General features: G+C 39.4%; 1 protein-coding gene across 1 annotated transcript in view; it reads right to left on the bottom strand.

The window, feature by feature from the left end:
* LOC140464457 (3-phosphoinositide-dependent protein kinase 1-like) overlaps positions 1 to 6,137 on the bottom strand; it is a 77,651-nt gene extending 71,514 nt beyond the window's left edge. The window contains exon 1 of the mRNA XM_072559525.1: positions 5,975 to 6,137. Within this exon, the coding sequence (XP_072415626.1) occupies positions 5,975 to 6,004 (30 nt within the window). The 5' untranslated portion in view covers positions 6,005 to 6,137. The remainder of the gene's footprint in view (positions 1 to 5,974) is intronic.
* Between the last annotated feature and the right edge of the window lie 10,585 nt (positions 6,138 to 16,722).

Here is a 16,722-nt window from a genome sequence, read left to right as displayed (position 1 = left end):
TGGTGGAAGCAGAGATGATTTTAAAACATCTGTGTGCTAACAGGGGGAGGGACAGCGGGTAAATTTGTAAACATTACAAAATGCTTGTAAACAGGCAGTAAAATGTTAGGCTATTTATCCACACAGGCTATTACAGCTAACTGTGAGCTTAATTTCTTTCCATATGCCCTTCCCATAAATTATTCAATACTGATCTCAACTGGATATTCTTTGCCTTTCCACTTCCACTCCTTCCCCCATCATCCCCTTAATCTTATTGGGACTGAAGCAAATTGTGGTGCTATAGGTGTACATGAACTACATAGTGTTATGTCTGTCTGTATGCGTGCTATTTTAGTGATATAGATTATTGCCAAGCCTGCATTTGGCTCTTAGTTGGTTGCAGTAATAATGTTGATTAGTTTGTAGTGCAGTGGTGTGGAAAAATGTTGACTAATTTGTAAGCCTGATTTTAATAAACACAGTAGTCTTTAATATTCACCTTGTGACCAAACAAACCCTTTTGGAAGGAAATTTGCTGTCTAATGACAGCTTGCTATCCTGCCTGTTTATCTTTTTCTTTCAGCTTGTAACTTGTATCATCGAAATTGGACTTAATTTGGGAATTAAAGCATAGGGATCTGCTGTTTATTTATGTGTTCCTGAGTAGCATGTCAGTAACTTGTTAAAATGTTTTAGTGGCTCATTTGTGGATCAGTGGAGTATATAAACAGCTTTTTAAATAACTTCTTCTAAAGGAAAGGGTTTTTAAAAAGAAATCACCAGTTTGGTAGCTCTTCTGTGTTTCTGCAGCTGTCACAGATTTGAGTCCTGACAAAAAGCACCTGTCGTAATTGTTGGCTGACATGAATAAACACTTTACACAAGAGGAACTAAAAATAATTCAATTGGAACCTGAAATAACAAAATTTTGGAAAACACCAGGCCATTCAACTCCTAAAAAAAATGGGTCAATCACTGCTTTAGACTTGGCAACATCTATTTCAGACCTCCCTTTTCTTTTAGATGTTGATAGAATGTCTGTTCTAAGATCATCAAATGTGCTTTTTTACTTAATAATGTACTTTGCTGGAATTACATTCTGACAGTCAAAACCAACAACTTCTCATGAATCCTGCAGAACTACAACTAAGTGATACCTCCCTAGATACTTGATTCAATCACTCGATGCCCGTGACTTGTATTTAATCGAGTATCCCTTGACCTAAAATGAGATATCGTACTGGTTATGACATTGGGCAGCAATCCAGAGGTTAAGAGTTCAAATCTTAGCTGTGAAATTGAATACAATAAATCTGCAATTTGTGAACTGTTAGCTGTAAAATGACCTTGAGAGCTGTTAAACTGTGGGAAATCAAGAAATCATAGATTAACACAATTTAGGAGAAGTCCATTCAGTCCATCCTAATTGTATCAGCCCTATGTAACAGCTACAATTACTTTCACTTCCTGACATAACTCAAACTGGCTCATTGATATCATTACGAAAAGAACGTCCCCATTCTGGCTTCCATGGGACATCCAATATATGGTTAACTCAAAACGTCACACCTTCAGGGCTACTAGGGAGAGAGATTACATATCTTGTTCCAAAATGATTTAAATTTAGAAATATATATTCAAATATATATTACAGCTTAGTCAACATTCAAATATTAAAATGAGAACATACAAATTCACAAAGAACCAAACCTTACTGGTACATTGGCGGAATAAACAAACAAAACAGAGCTATCCTTGAACACAAGTGAGAGAGTAGAGCTTTACAAAAGTAAACCTGCTATGTTTTTGCACCCTAAGGGGAATTTTGTTTTTCTCTTTCCCCTGTTAGTTCTCCAGTATGCAACCGTTCAAGTGTTCTCTGGCTTATACTCAAACCACGATACTAGTGGCAATTCCCTGTCATCCCCAGGCTGTGGAACTTGGGTTGTTTTGACAATTTTAAACAGCCTTTTCACTACTGATTTGGGTAGCTCTCTTTCCTGTCAGCACCAAGGGGTAATTACAGCAGTACCACAACAGAGACAAACAACTGTGAGGAAAAAACAAGTCATGTGACCAGCTTCAGCCCATTTTCTTCTATCTCTTACTTCAAAATACTCAATCACACTGTTTAGGAACTATGCCAGGAAAAAAAAATTGTAATCAGCTAAAATATTTGGGTATATCTACCGTGCGCACATTATTTAACCCCAATCTCCAACAGGATTTGTAAAAATAAAAGCCTAATAACAGATTTTCCAGAGAAATTTATGCAATAAACCTTTGGACATATCAAAAAAAAAGGACTGGGTTTTGATCAATGATCCCCATAGTCCCATTTCTACCATGAGCCAGGACATGGATACAATCATAGCGAGAGGATTCAAGTACAGGAAGAAGGATGTTTTGCTGCAATTATACAAGGTATTGATGAAGAAACACCTGGAATATTGTGTACGGTTTTTGTTTCCTCTTCTAAGGATGGATATTCTTGCTGTACAACAAACACAGTGAAAGTTTATCAAATTGATTTCTGGAATGGCAAATTGACGTATGAGACAAGACTAAGTTGGTTTAGGATTGTATGCTCTGGCGTTTAGAAGAATGGAGAGGATCTCATAGTAACCTATAAAGTTCAAACAGGATTACACAGGTTGGGTGAAGGATGAATGTTCCCAATGATGGGTGGAGTCCAGAACCACGGATCATAGTTTGAGGATAAGGGGTAAACTCTTTAGAATTGAGACGAGGAGAAATTTCTTCACTCAGAGAATAGTCAGCCTATGGAATTTACTAAGGAAGTGGTTGAGGCCAAAACCTGTGTTTTCAAGAAGGAGAATCTATAGATCACATGGTTAAATGGATATGGTAGGAGGACAGGATTAAGGTATTGAGCTCAATATTCAGCCATGATCATACTGAATGGCAGGGTAGGCTCGAGGGGTTGAATGGTTTACTCTTGTTCCAATCTTCTATGTTTCGATCTACAAATAGTGGCATCTGTGGAATGTCCAATGCACCAACAGATTCCATGTGTGAAAGGAACAAAATTGTTGTTTGTGTTTAAATTAAAACGCCAAGCACTAATATGCCATCATTTAGCTGATCAGAAGATTGAAGTCTTGTGAGCTGAAAACTACAAGGTCCCTGATGTCTCTTTATAGATGTTGCCAGATCTGCTCAGCTTTTCTAGCAACTTCTGCTTTTATACCCGATCTGTAGCTCAGGTCTGAAATTCTTCTTCAGATACTTTATGCCATCTGCTATTTTCTCTACTTAATACCCTACATGTTGTGGTGGTGCAATCAGCACTGGCATCATTTTGTACCTCAACAAACAGTCATTCTTTCTTCTGTGCATGACTAAATTCACTTGGTCACACACATTTTCCCACAGAAAAGATGGATTCGGGAACTAAAGGAAGAACTAATTTTGACATTGTCTCATTAGCCTCAAGTTTTCAGAACAATCGCAATACACTACATAACACTTCTGCAAATTTATAAAGGTTGAAAATTGAATTAGGGATATATGATTTTGTATCATATATGTATTGTTAGCATGTATGATTTTGCGCCACACCATGCAGTTGGCTGACTACCTCAAGAGCTTGATATTGTTTATCACTGGCTTAAGAAAAAAAAATCACCAGTTTATCTACAGGCAACACAATCTCTAGAGTACAATCCTTTCTGCAAGTGCATAGACAGTCCACTTTTACATTATGCAATACAAAATAGACCTTTTGGATTGCTGTTGACTGTTCATTATAACTAAACATGTTTCAGAGAAGAAGCTGATCAGTAGAATATAACTGATCAGTTCCAAGTGAAAACAAAACTATGGCAAACAGGACTTGAAAAATAAAAGGGGCGTATTTTATCACTTATAAAGACCATTTCAGCTTAATTACTGAAAAATGAAGGTCACTATCAAAGATTCAAGTCAGTTTACGATTCACCGATTTCAGACATCTATTTTCTAAGACAAATAGCAACAAATTCTAGGACAGGCATTATTAAATGCAAAATCCCACTTTCATTCAGACAGAAAGCTATGAAAGATTAAACAGGTAGTAACCAATCCAAAGATGCATTTCCTCAGCCACAGTGAATGATAAATCATCAGTGATAAACAGTGCAAGACAGAACCATATCCATCAACCATCACTGTACACTAGCACCAGAACTTTTAATCAACATCTTGAACACTGATAAAAGTAAAGACCTGTAATATATTTGATTAGTGCTTTCAAAATTTAGTAGAGGACATTAGAATAAAATCTACACAAAACTATGTTTCACAGGGACATTGCCTGTAATGACACAGAATTCAATCATAACCACAGAAAGCAAGCCTTGTTGTTTTAGTCGGTGTAAGTTTTTTTCATTACGCATGATATAAAAGAACAGCAAATTATTTACACTACTTCAAAAGCAATGGCCTACTTCAATTAAGTCCTTCTGTAGTTGAATACTGTATCATTTAATAAATAATTTATTCTAAGAAGTCAAACTGATCTTACTTCCATCCCATTCCAGAAGAATATTCTTCAAAGTATGGTAGCCACAGAATGAATAGACATGTTGCACATAAGAACTAAAGACAACATTCAGAAACCAATCCAACTCATTATCTTGCATGCTTGTGTATAAACTTTAAGCATACAACTCTGTGCTGGTGCGCAGATATCCCATGTCTGCAAACACAAACACACGTTCATCATAGCCCCTGGCATGCATTAACGTCGGCACCCTGCAATTATGCACACATCCTCCCTCACGTTAAATGCTGTATATCATTCGCAAGAAGGTTGGAGATAGCGAGGACTGCAGATGCTGGAAAGTCGGAGTTGATAAAGTGTGGAGCTAGAGAAAACGCAACAGGTCATTCAGCATCAGAGAAGCAGAGGGATCGATATCTTAAGCCCTGATGAAACATCAGCTCCCCTACTCCTGCTGTGCTTTTTCTAACTCCACATTTTAGCAACCTCCCATTTGTAAGCACATATGCATGGCTTCATTAGCAATACATGTTGACATCGTCACCCCCAAGCATCCAGTCAGTCCCAACCTGCAAATATCCAATGCTCTCATCTCGACCTTCCCAACATAGGCACATACCACGTAACCATGTGAACATGCTTTTCCCCTCTCCCCCACTTCCACATGACATGCACTCTCTCCCCACCCCTCCACATGGACATCCATTCTCTATCTCCCAAAAATGGACCTGCACTCCAATCCACTTCCTCTCCTTTCCACAACTTACAACGTTCACCTAATTTGCCTTCCTAAATCAGATGAGCACACACACTCTTCTCCCCTTCCACACCACATACACTGACAAGCATGCAAATCGCTGCCCCAATACACATCACCTTGGAGATGCATATACATACATTTCAACCCTTCACAGATGTATGCACCTCGACCCCCAGACATACACACACAAATTCCCACTCACCCTCCAAAAGACAGGTGGGCCTGTGCACCCATACTCCCCGCTCTCAACCATCCTATACCCTCCACATCCTCGCTCTCAACTACCCCATTCCAGTCGCTGCCAATCGTCGCCCACACCAGATCCTTCCCATCCTCATTCTTCCCCCACCAGATCCCCCACAACGCTCACTCTTTTTCTCTTCACCTTCCTCTTCCAGCAACTCCGCATCCACACAGCCTGACAAGGTTATGGAATGGGATTAACGAACAAACCAAGGCCTTCCGTGCCCCTCCCAGGCAGCGGCAATGCCTGCGCCCGGACCTGCAACAGTGCCATTCCGTCTTGTGTTATGAGACAGGCCCCCTCCCCTGATATGGTGACAAGCGACAGTCTCTCCTCGCCCCCTTAGCTTGGTCCCTGGAGACGGGCCCGCTTCAAGGCCTGCCGTCTCGTAGATGTTCTCTGAAGGGAAGGGAGTATGTGTCAATTTCACGACTTCCCCAAACCGACCCATTAGGGCCTGCGTTTTCACCAGGCCAATACCTACCATTTGGCTGCTGGTTCTCGCCATGGACATGGACACGATCCCCACCCAGCCTTTCCCCGGCCTATGGCCTGTCCCAGGTACCGGGCCCCGGCGCTGATCACTGCCCCCGCTTGGCGGCTGCTACCTCCGCCATTTTCCCTCTCCTTACGTCATAGCACAACAATGCGCCTCGGCCCAATAGGAAGTCCCACCTCCTCGTTCTGATTTGACAGCACAGCGGAGCCCGGCTTCCCGCGGTGTAGAACCGCATCTCGATTGGCTAATGCAGTGACAATCAAGGTGTAAAATGACCTATCGTATTGACGAATCGCCCCAGGCGGTGAATTAAAATTGCGCATGTGCATGACAGGACATCTGATAAAGTGTTAACTGTTACTGTGGCAGGTAGAAAAGGCTTTGTAATTGTTGAGTGGCTTTTGCTGCCACTGAACATCTTAACAAAGCTATTTCCCTCCGTTGAACTAAAAGCAAAACACTATAGCTGTTGGAAGTCTGAAACAAAGAAAGAATGGTTGAGAAATTCAGCAGACCTGGCAGCATCTGTGTAAAGTGTTTAATATGTTTGATTTGTTATAGTCACGTATACTGAGGTACAGTGAAAAGTGTTGTCTTACGTGCTTTACAGGTGGATTGTACAATATAAGTGTATCAGGCTCACTGAACAGAGTTCAGGATACAATGTTACTGAAGGTGGAGGGAGAAATCAACATTTTAAAGAAGTCAGTTCAAAAATCTGATAAGTGGGGAAGAAGCTGTTCTTGAATCTGAATTTATGTGTATACAAACTCTTATATTTTATACAGGGGAGCATTACTGGGGTTGGAGGGTTCTTTGGGGTTGGTTGCTTTCCTGATGCAGTTGGAATAACGGATGAAGTCAGTGGATGGGATGGTGATGGACAGGGCTGTGTTCACAGCACTCTGTAATTTCTTTTGGATATGGAAGGAGCAGTTGCCATACTACACTGTGATGCATCCAGATAGGATGCTCTCTATGGTGTATCTGTAAAAAAAAGGCAAGAATCTTTAAGGACATGTTGAATTTCCTTAATCTCAATGATGTGTTTTCTTGAACATACTGTCAACAGGGTGGACCAGGGCAGATTGGTGATTGTCATTTCTAGGATCTTAACTCTGTCCACCATTTGATGCAGACAGGGGCATGTCGTCCACTCTGCTTCCTGAAGTCAATGATCAGCTCCTTCATTTTGCTGATGTGAATGGAAAGATTGTTGTCTTTACACCATGCCATTAAGCACTCTGTCTCCATTTCATTGTCTGAAAACCAGACTAAGATGGTGTTGTCAGCAAACTTTTCTGTGGAGTTGGTGCAGAATTTGGTCACACAGTTGTGTGCGTGTGTATAAGGACTATATTGGGGGCTGAGTATGCAGCCTTGCAGGGCATTGGTGTTGAGAATTATCATGATGTTGTCAGCTATCCTTATTGCGGTGTCTTGGTCAGGAAATTGAGAATCCAGTTATTGAGGGGGGAGCAGAGACTCCAGTCCCAAAGTTTGGAGACTAGATTGTTTGGAATTATGGTGTTGAAGGTTGAGCTGTAGTTAATAAGTAGAAGCCTGATGTAGGTAGCCTTGTTATCCAGAGTTTCCAAGGATGATTATAGGGCCAGGGAGATGGCATCAGCTATGGACCTGTTGTACTGGTAGGTGAGATACAAGGGATCAAGACAATCTGGAAGGCTGAAGTTGATGTGATCCATGACCAACCTCTAAAAGTGCTTCATAATTCTGGATGTCAGAATTACTGGGTGGTAGTCATGATTTTTCTTTGGTACTGGGATGATGGTGGTTTTCTTGAAATTTAGATTGTAATAAGGAGAGGTTGAAGATGTCTGGGAATACTCTCCCCTGCTGGCCTGCACAGGATCTGAGTGCATGGATGGGGATTCCATCCAGGCCAGTCGCTTTCTGTGGGTTCACCCTTAAGGCTGATCTAAAGTCTGCGGTGGTGACAGAGGGTACCGGTGCATTCGAGGCTGCTGGAACTGGTAATATCGGTTCATTGCCCTTCTGTTCAAAACAAGCTTAGAGTGCATTTGAGTTCATCAGTTAGGAATGTACTGTTGCCTACGATTCTGTTCAACTTTGCTTTGTAGACCATGGAAAGAATGTCTATGGAGAGAAAATAACTTTTGAGAACTTCAGTATTCGAGTTGTATCAGACGCTGAATGTTGACTTTTTCTCCCTCCACAGTTGCTGCTAGACCTGCTGAGTTTCTTCACCACTGTCTACATTTGTCTTTTGTTTTTGAAAATATATTCTCTGTTTATCTTGTAGGAAATAGAGCAGATAATTTATTTTAATGGATGAGTGATAAATATTGACGAGGAGATTCTCAAATCTTTGCTGTCCTTCAAAATAGTGCCATTATTTTCCATCTACATGAATGAACCAACAAGACTTTGATTTAATATTACATTGAAAAGACAGCATTATTGAGAGTGCAACATTTCCTAAGTACTTAATTGCCTCCATGTTTATGCTCAGATCTTCAAAATGAGCTACAGCTCACAACTCTGACTCAGAAGTGAGCGACATGCATTTGGAGCAAGAGTAGCCATTCAGTTCCTTCAGCCATTTTCCCCCAATTCACTAGGTAATGTTTGATCTAATTCTAACATCAAATTCCCACTTACCCCAGATAATCTTGCATCCCCTTGCTTCACAATAATCTACTTCTGTCTTGAAAATATTAATGCACTTTTGACCTGAAAATGTGGTGGCAGCAGATTCCCAAAGATTTAGGACCCTCTGAAAAGGCTTTTATCTCATCTTTGTTTAAAAACTAGGCATCATCCATTTAAAACAATGATACCTAGTTCTGGATTCTTCCATATGAGGAAATATCCTCTCCATATCTAACCTGTCAAGACTTTTCAAGATCTTAAATGTTTCAATCAAGTCACCTCTTACTCTTCTAAGCTCCACTGTATGTATGACTATCCTACCCAACCTTTCCTTGTAAGATAATCTTCCTTTCCAGGCATCAGTGTATTAAACTTTGTGAACAATCTCCAACACCCTTACATCCTTCATTAAGTAAAATGGCAAAAACTATGCACAATACACCAGATGTAGTCTCAGCAGTGACTTGTATAACTGAAACATGACCTCCAACTTTGTTATTTGTTATGAAAACAACAAATGCTAGAGATCACAGTAGGTCAGACAGCATCCATGAAAAGAGGACTAGCTAACGTTTCGAGTCTAGATGACTCCTCATCAGGACTAATTCTATTTGTTATATTAGCTTTGAAAATTACTTGCTGTACCTGCATGCTATCCTTTTTAAGATTCATACGCCAGGAGACCCAGATCCCTCTGCAATTTCTCACTACTTCTTTTATTCAATATGTTCTTTTATTCCTCCTGCCAAAATGAACAATTTTACATTTCACAGTATACTCTTTTTCCTCTATCTTTGTCCACTCATTTAACCTATCAATATCCTTTTAAGGCTGTTACAGCTTACTTCCCCACCTGTCTTTATCGTTAGCAAGTTTGGCAACCATACCAGCTGTCCCTTCATATAAGTCATTTATATAAGTTGTCAATAGTTGAGGTCCCATCACCAATCCCTGTTGCACACCATACTTTGGAGGTCAGCCAGGTAGACCTCATAGAATATGAATTCCCTGATTGGACCTGGTTAACTGTCCCAATCAGGGAACCCTGGCTGACAGATATAAACAAGAGTATCTGAGGTTTTGCTCAATCTGAGAGCTGGTTCTAAGGAAGTTGAAACAGTGTCAAATACTATGCATGTGTAAATAATGGGTGATGTGGTCTCTGGAGTTATTTCGCTCACTAGTCTTGCCAATCTGAAAAAGACTCATTTAAGAGTGGCAAGGTGATTCAATGGTTAGCACTGCTGCCTCAGTGCCAGAGACCCAGGTTCAATTACACCCTCTGCCGACTGACTATGGAGTTTGTACATTCTCCCAGTGTCTGCATTGGTTTCCTCCAGGTGCTCTGGCTTCCTCCCACAGTCCAGAGATGTGCAGGTTGGGTGGGTTGTCCAGGCTAAATTGTCCATAGTATTTAGGGATGTGCAGGATAGATTGATTAGCTATGGGAAACGTGGGGCTATGAGAATTAGGTTGGATGCTCTTTGAAGGGGCAGTGCAGACTTGATGGGCCAAATGGCCTCTTTCCGCAATGCAGGCATTCTCTATGATTCTGTATATTTACTCTCCTTCCTGTGAGCCAGCTGATCTTCTATTCATACCAACATACTATACCTGACACCATAAGATTTTATTTTCTGCAATAACCTTTGTAAAGTAAGAGTATTTACAAGTGCCAATAAGTCTTTGTGGTCACTTTAATAAAACAGTTACATTACATTCAGTTCTTGTTTACGCCAAATATTTAAGCCTTTCATTATCTCATTACCTAAAAATTGTTTAACCAAAAAATGTAATTTCCTTCACAACATTATTGGAACAGACATTTTGTAATTCATGCACCATAACATTCAGCTAGCTCTGTACCGCATAGCTTTGCAATTTCTCTCTATTTAAATAATATGCAACATTTCTATTCCTCAGCCAAAGTGAACAAGTTCTTCTACATTATACTGCATCTGCCATATTTTCAACCGATCATTTAACTTGTCCCTTATCACTTTGTAATCTTATGTCCTCTTTGCAACTTACTTCCCTACTCATCCTTGTGTAATCAATACATAACATGTTTAGCAACCATACATTCAGATCCTTCATTCAATTTATTGGTATAGATTCTAAACTGCTGAGTCCTCACCAGGTTCCTATGACATTCCATTTATAAGATCTTGCCAAACAAAAATGATCCATTTTTGCCAACTGTCTGTTAGCCTATTAGCCAACTCATCTTCTATCTATATTAATGTTGTCCTGTAATGTAATCCTCTTTTGTGTAAGCTTTGGGGAACAATATCAAATGCTTTCTGGAAATCCAATTCATAGAACACATCTACAGAATCCCCTATATCATGTTGCATTTTACTTCCTTAAATAACTGCAACAATTTCCCTTTCACAAAGCCATGTTGATTCTGCCTGATTGCATTGAAATCTTTGAAATATTTTGCTATAATCTACGTAGAAATAAATTCTACCATTTTCCCCTTTACAGAAATGAATCTCACTGGCCAGATGTTTCTGTATAGAAGAAGTGTATTCACTTTTTTTCCCAATCTGATGGGGCCTTTCCAGAGTCTAGCTAACATTGTAAAATTAATATAAAACATCCACTATCTCACTTCTTTCAAGACACTAGGATGAAGTCCAGGAGGACTTAGGGACTTACCAACTTTAAGTTCTAATAACTTTCTTATTACCCATTCTGTGGTGATTTCAATTGTATTAAGTTACAGGTGTTACTGAGATGATATTTGTATACCCTTTAGTAAAGATAAATGCAAAATATCTGTTCAATTCATCTGCCATTTTCTTATTTTCTGTTAGATGCTCTCCAAAAGACCAATGCCCACTCTTTCCCTTTTGAAATACCTGGAGAAACTCTTACCAATTTTGTTTTTATAGTTCTAGCTAGTTTTCTCTCATATTCTAATTTCTCCCAAGTTATTTTGTAAATTTACTGTTTTTATATTCTGTACAATCTTCTAAGTGGGTCACCAAATACCATGAAAACTTAAAAATTCATGATGGTTCTATACTTTCAAAAGGCCTGGTTTTGAAAACTCCCTTTAAAAGCCCACCGACTGCCTCAATGACTGCCATGCTACCATTACCCACAAGCTTGCAACTTTGAAGCTGTGCATTTTTTTAAAAAAAATTGTGGGAGTGGGCTTTGCCAGCATTTATTGATCATCCCTAAATATATTTGATTTGAGAGGCTTGCTCGGACATTCAGAGGGTAATTACGGATCAGTGTTATCAGATCATTGTGGATCTGGAGTCACTTTGTGGTGAGATTAAGTAAGGGTACAGAATTCCTTTCTTAAAGGGCACTAGCCAACAATAGAGGATGAACAATTGGTTATGGATACTGAGGCTAACTTTCTATCCCAGATTTATTAATTGACTCTAAACTCAGCTGCCATTTGAAACTTGTCTTCAGAACATTAGCCTGGGCCTCTGGATTACTAGTCCAATGGCATTACCATTATACTGCCATCTTCCCCTTTCAACAAACATGAAAATAAGGGCAAAAGCCCAACAAAAAACAGGGAAATGAATGCCAAGGTTCTCTACAAGAAAGGAAATAATTAAAAATAGTCTGATAACAGTGAGAGTGATTAGGGCTCTTTGAGATCGCAAGGACCCTGTCTCTGTACAGTGCTGCTTGTTGTCTTGGCTAAATTCGTATTTGTTAGTATATAATTGGCATTTGATCTGTCCATTACACAATAATACCAGATAGTTAACCGGAGTAGCCTGCTATAATAATAAAATTGTAAATAAGTTTCAGTATAATTACTGAGTCACACGCACCAGGAAAGTTGCATGTTTGATTCAGTCATGCAGAATCCCCAGGTTATCAGGCGGAAAAATCTATTGGCATTCTGGTGCCTGACTGTTCAGTGAAAACCCTCAACCTTTTCTGAAAACTAAGTATCAGTAAGCTGGGGAAGAATACAATCATGATTTCTAATCCAGTGACCTTTGATATCTATTATTGGCACAGGCTAATAAAGGAGACTTCTTTCTTTTTTTGGTAGAGGAAGGATAGGTAAAATGGCTGCAATGTTGACATACTACCAAGAGGTGTCACTGATACACTGAACACTGACTAAATAAGTGTATTTCTGTCAAAAATTTGCGATACCCACAGCTCTAAAAACAAATAGTGGATTTTCACAAGTACAGATACATTAAGGTGCCATTTATCAATGTCCTAACCTCCTGTTTCTGCATTTCTCCCCTGAACACTCACTGTTAATCTGGCTCTGGAGATGAGTGGCAAATGGCAGAAAACGCAACTGCTACTTGTAGGAGGTAAGTTCTCTTCGTGGTTTGTGATCAGCTTCACTTCTTTTTTATAGGGGGTTGTTTAGGGTTAAAGAGGACCCAAAGAGCACTCATTGTTAACTCTATTTCTCTCTCCACAGATACTGCTAGACTCACTGAGTTACTGCAGCACTTTGTTTTTATTTCAGATTGTCAGAATCTACAGTCGTTAGCTTTTGTTTTAAGGCTATCAGGGTTAATGCTAAGGTTAGGGTATTGTGATTATAGTTAGTGATTTAGGGTTAAGGTTATGATGTTGGTTTTGACCTTAGATTTAGGTTAGATTATTAACATTGACGTTAAGCTTACAGTTAGGTTTGCGTTTTGGAGTGTGTTTCATTTAATTTTTAAAGTGATTAGGTTATGGTTAGGTTCCTAGGGTTTTGGTGTTTGTTAGACTCCGAGTTGGGGCAAGAACAATGTTTAGGGTTAGGTTTAAACATATAGTTAAGAAAGGGAAGCAGCAGGTGAACTATATCCCTTAATTGCATTGTTCTTCTAGGTAATTTTTACAAAAAGCTATTGGAGTTGTTTGAAAAACAATGGAAATTTAAAATCAAAATATAAAAAGAAAACGTTAAAAGATTGTTATCACGGGCGTCAGAAATTAGACTGACAGCGGGTGGTTTCCTGAGGGTTTTCTGTAAGAAAAGTAGAAGTATTTTGAGGGTCCCAAGGGAGTGAGGGTTTTTTCAGTTTGCAAATGAGGACAGAGGGGATATTGGGGAAGATTGCCAGGGGTGGGGCAATCTATAACAAAGTCAGGGATGATGGGGATAATATGGTTTAATCTGGACGGGGATCAGAGTTGGGATTTTTCTTCTTCCCTTTTCGTTTGGATACATTTAAGTTCTGTCTCCTGTTCTGTGACTTGCAGGGAAATCAGTCCAGGTTAACTGAAATGCCTGTTAATAGTTTTATGTTCCTTGATTGTTCTAATCCTTCAGTCTCTCCAATTCCCATGTATAGTCGTAGCAAGGCATTTATACTCCAGCCACCTTGCAATTAAGGGCAATTCCTAATTAATTGTTATGCCTGCTGACGTTCTCTGGTTTCTGTTTATGTCAGACTGCCCTGACTAAGTTCTGTCTCTGTATGATGAATTGTATAATATCAGTTTACCGTCCTGGAGCTACTGATACAGTCATCTTATTTCCTCTCTGTCAATTTTCTCTCACATCTCACCCACAGTCAGTACCTAATCTGCAATGGTTAGTGGTGCTGGAAAAGCACAGCAGGTCAGGCAGCATCCGAGGAGCACGAAAATTGACATTTCGGGCAGGAGCCCGAAACGTTGATTTTCTTGCTTCTCGGATGCTGCCTGACCTGCAGTGCTTTTCCAGACCACTCTAATCTTGACTCTGATCTCCAGCATCTGCAGTCCTCACTTTTGCCTACATAATCTACAATAGCATGTCTTCCTTGTCCCCAAAGATCTATTGTCTGTTTCCTCCTACTCTTCAGGTACATATTGCTCCTCTGCCATATGGAATGAACAAAATGTTTGGAGAAATGTAGTTGTACTAAGTGTATTGACTGACTTGCTTCGTCAATTGATCTTTATCTCTGTGCAGCCCAATACACATCACATGAAACATGCTGTCAGATTGGTGCAGCTGAAAACGTGGATTTTCAGAGGTATAAAACATACAGTTTCTTAAAGAAATAGCAAAAAAGAACAAAAAAAAAGTCTGCAGCTTTGAATTCTGAATTAGTCAAAATGGTTGTGTATTTTCTACTTCCTGCAGTTGTGGAAATGAAATGTGATAAGATTCAGAATTGGAATTTCCACTGGCAGGGGCAGAACTAAGAAATAGCTACAGAATAGTTGTAGAATTAATTTAAAAAACTAAAACATTAACAGTTTCAACCCAGCTATCCATGCTAGCTGCTAAAAGCTGTTTTGCTGTCTGGATCATACTTTGAGGAACGAAGAAACCAGACAGGAGAGATTTTGCAGGCTTTGAAAGTATAGGTTGAACCCCATATTATTGTTACTTTATGATCGTATTTATTCAACAGAGCTCAATGAGAGAGGCTATTGACCACACTGATGCTGGTAGCTGAAACCCCTGTTTGGACAGCCTAAAAATGATGCAAGAGATAGGATCATCTTAGACATGAGGTCCTTCACCCACAATACATCTGCCATGAGAGGAAGAACTTGGTCTCAAGAAAGCTATTGATATATGTAGAAGCTCTGAAATTATCAATCATCTGCTATAATATGTTACTGGGAGAACAGAAAAGCCTTTGCATTATGCTGAGAGACATTCCACACTGAACATGAACAACATATGGAGCGGAGTGGGGAAACAAAGAAATATTTGAAGAACAGCACAGCAGAAAGACCAAGAATAGAGACATCATACAAAAAAAAAGGGAAGCATGTCCAGTGTATATGGTGGTGGGAGCGGGGAATGTATTGCTCTAAGTGCGAGAAACTGAATCATTTTGCATCCAAGTGCTCAGCTGGAAAGAAGCAAAACCATGAAGATGGCTGCTTGATTGATGTCAGGCGATGATTCTGGCAAATCACTTGAAGCCATTCAAAAGATTAGATGCACAAGGTATTAAAGGTAATAAATGGTTTGTGCTGGTCAGAACAATAAGTACAGAAGGAGAGCACCAAGTCAATGTGATGTGTCAGATAGAATACTGGCAATTCATGCAACATAGTGCTTTGCAGGTCTGTCCAACATCATTCAAGGTTGTAACTGAGAAATGAAACCCTCAAAAAGGTAAGTGTGAGGTTATATAATAGCTTGATATTCGTGCCAAGATGAGAAACCATGCTAAGGACCTAATGCAATGGGAAAAATGAAAAACTGGAATTCCAGATGGTAGATATTAAACAAAATTAATTCATCTCAGCTGAAGCCAATCTAAAGCTTGGACCAATAGCCCTAAATATGTCAGAAGCAATTTGCGGTGTTTTGCAGGTGATTAAGCCTTTGACTGCCAAACAGATCCTAAAAGATTAAAAAAGATGTTTTTACAAGTCTTTGATGTCTTCCCAAAGAATGTCTTGATTATAGATGAGTGTGAGAGACCAACTTAGCCAAAGAGAATTCCAGCTGCCCTTAAGACCAGCCTGAAAGATAACATAGACGATCTAGTAAAGGATCTGATAATTTAGAAAATTAAAGCTCCTACAGACTGGCTTAGCAATGAGATAACTGAAATAAAAGGCTCTGAAACTGACAGTATATATAAATCTGTAGAATCCGATAAAACTTTGAAGAGAGCTCTTTACCCCATGTTAACTATTGAAGAAATCTTGCCACAACTTGTTGAAGTAAAGCTCTTTACTCCCCTTGCTACAAAGGGTGATTACTGACACAAGATATTGTATTATGATTTGATTTACCAACTCACAAGTGCACTATGTTTACTATACCATGTTTGTAGTACTTTTTTTATATTCCAAGATAAACTAAAACGTCTCTTAGAACCCCATTACTACTTTGCACCTTTCAATTCTTACTGACCCCATGCTGCAAGCAGTGTTTAGACCTGTCTCTGTATCAAAGGCTACACCTGAAGAAGTGTTAATACTGTAGCCAACTCAGAACAATGCCAACCCACCATTGTGTCTCCATAACTCATTCAACACTATGGAAACATTATAATATATTAATCAGCCCTTAATAATCATCTCTTGGGACCTGAGTAGATTGGAGAACATCAAACCTTTGCTCTACTAGGATGTACCTTTTAAATCAACGAGAAATACCTATTAAATAGGGCTGCTATCCCCTTTAAGAAACT

Source organism: Chiloscyllium punctatum, chromosome 40 (assembly GCF_047496795.1).
Source record: "Chiloscyllium punctatum isolate Juve2018m chromosome 40, sChiPun1.3, whole genome shotgun sequence".
Lineage (NCBI taxonomy): Eukaryota > Metazoa > Chordata > Chondrichthyes > Orectolobiformes > Hemiscylliidae > Chiloscyllium > Chiloscyllium punctatum.
The sequence above is the reverse complement of the archived record's forward strand: the minus strand, read 5'-3'. Positions and strand labels throughout refer to the sequence as shown.